Source organism: Chondrus crispus, genomic scaffold, assembly GCF_000350225.1.
Source record: "Chondrus crispus Stackhouse genomic scaffold, scaffold_104, whole genome shotgun sequence".
Taxonomy (NCBI): domain Eukaryota; phylum Rhodophyta; class Florideophyceae; order Gigartinales; family Gigartinaceae; genus Chondrus; species Chondrus crispus.
In genome coordinates, this window is record NW_005178903.1 from 145781 (window position 1) to 147221 (window position 1441).

A 1441-nucleotide genomic window follows, 5' to 3' on the forward strand; every position below is an offset into this window, starting at 1 on the left:
CCGCAGACGAGCGCCCCTTTCTGTCTGTGTCACGCGGCAACCCATACTGCTACAACAAGTCCACTCACGTCCGTTCACGACAGCCGAGTCGCACGGCCTCACCAAGTGCAACTTAGCGCGCGCCAGATACAGGTCCACCTGTCTGTTGTTGTTCAAGTCGAGCTCGACGTCTCCCGATATTATGCCCGAAACCCGTCCGTGCACGGCGCCAAGATATCTGTGAATCCGTGATCGAGCATGCCGTAGTGGAGGAGGCTGTGAGCTCAAGGGCACACCTGACTGCGGAGAGACAGCTGGTATCCTTTCATTTGTCTGTTTACCCCCTCCATGTTGAATCCGTGAGCACCGAACCCACGTCGGTGACGGATCACAATGTCTTCCGGGTGCTGGCAGGCTGCGAGGTGGCGGCTCTGTCGCTTCTGTCCGAATTCTTGACGCCGCTGTGAGCGTTTCTTACTTTCTTAGTCTTCTGCCTGCGTGGAGGACATGAATTCGCGATAGAACACTTACTGGTCCCCTCGCATCCCTGGACTTGTTTACTGAGTGATACACATACATGGACTCCAACGTCCGTGAAGCAAGCTTTCAGGCATTCACAACAAAAACAAAAAACAACCCTCCCCGCCACTGCCGCGCACAGTTGCAGCGCATTACTCATGTCTCGGGCGGCAAGCGTTTTATCGCTTTTTCTAGACCACTAGCTTCATGATAGCAACCAGATGACCTGCCCCTGCAACTACGACCCCAATATCGTGGTCTATCCGCAAGTCTACTTGACTCTCCAACTGGGCCAAGACAGTTTCAGACCCATCCTCTCGCCTTTGCACAATTATTCCCTCCCTGGAAAATATTTGTGATGTTCGTCCTTCGCGAGAGGCAGTACCCAAGTTTGCTGTCCTTAGGAACCGACTCGTGATGTCTTGCCAATCCTCTATCGTATCAAGTGTGATCCCTCTCTCCACGTCCCACACCCGAACGCTCTTATCATCCGATGCAGACACTACTCGTCTTCCGTCCACACTTATCGCGACGCTAAACACATAACCCGTGTGTCCGACTAACGCGTCCCCGACTTGTGCTCCCGTCTCCACGTCCCACACCCGCACGCTCTTGTCAGACGATCCAGATATAGCACGTTTTCCGTCCCCACTAATCGCAACGCTCAACACATGACCCGTGTGTCCCATTAACGCGTCCCCGACTTGTGCTCCCGTCTCCACGTCCCACACCCGAACGCTCATATCATCCGATGCAGACACTACACGTCTTCCGTCCCCACTAATCGCAACGCTCAACACATGACCCGTGTGTCCGACTAATGCGTCCCCAACTTGTGCTCCCGTCTCCACGTCCCACACCCGCACGCTTTCGTCCCACGATCCAGATACCACACGTCTTCCGTCCCCACTCATCGCAACGCTAACCACCCAATTCGTGTGTC

General features: G+C 54.8%; 1 protein-coding gene; it reads right to left on the minus strand.

The window, feature by feature from the left end:
• Window positions 1–654: 654 nt before the first annotated feature.
• Window positions 655–1187, minus strand: CHC_T00008866001 (WD40-repeat containing protein). XM_005712438.1 is given in 2 exon segments: window positions 655–689; window positions 690–1187. 1 exon segment carries the CDS (start codon window positions 1185–1187, stop codon window positions 690–692), a length of 498 nt encoding a protein of 165 aa, XP_005712495.1. The 3' UTR covers window positions 655–689.
• Between the last annotated feature and the right edge of the window lie 254 nt (window positions 1188–1441).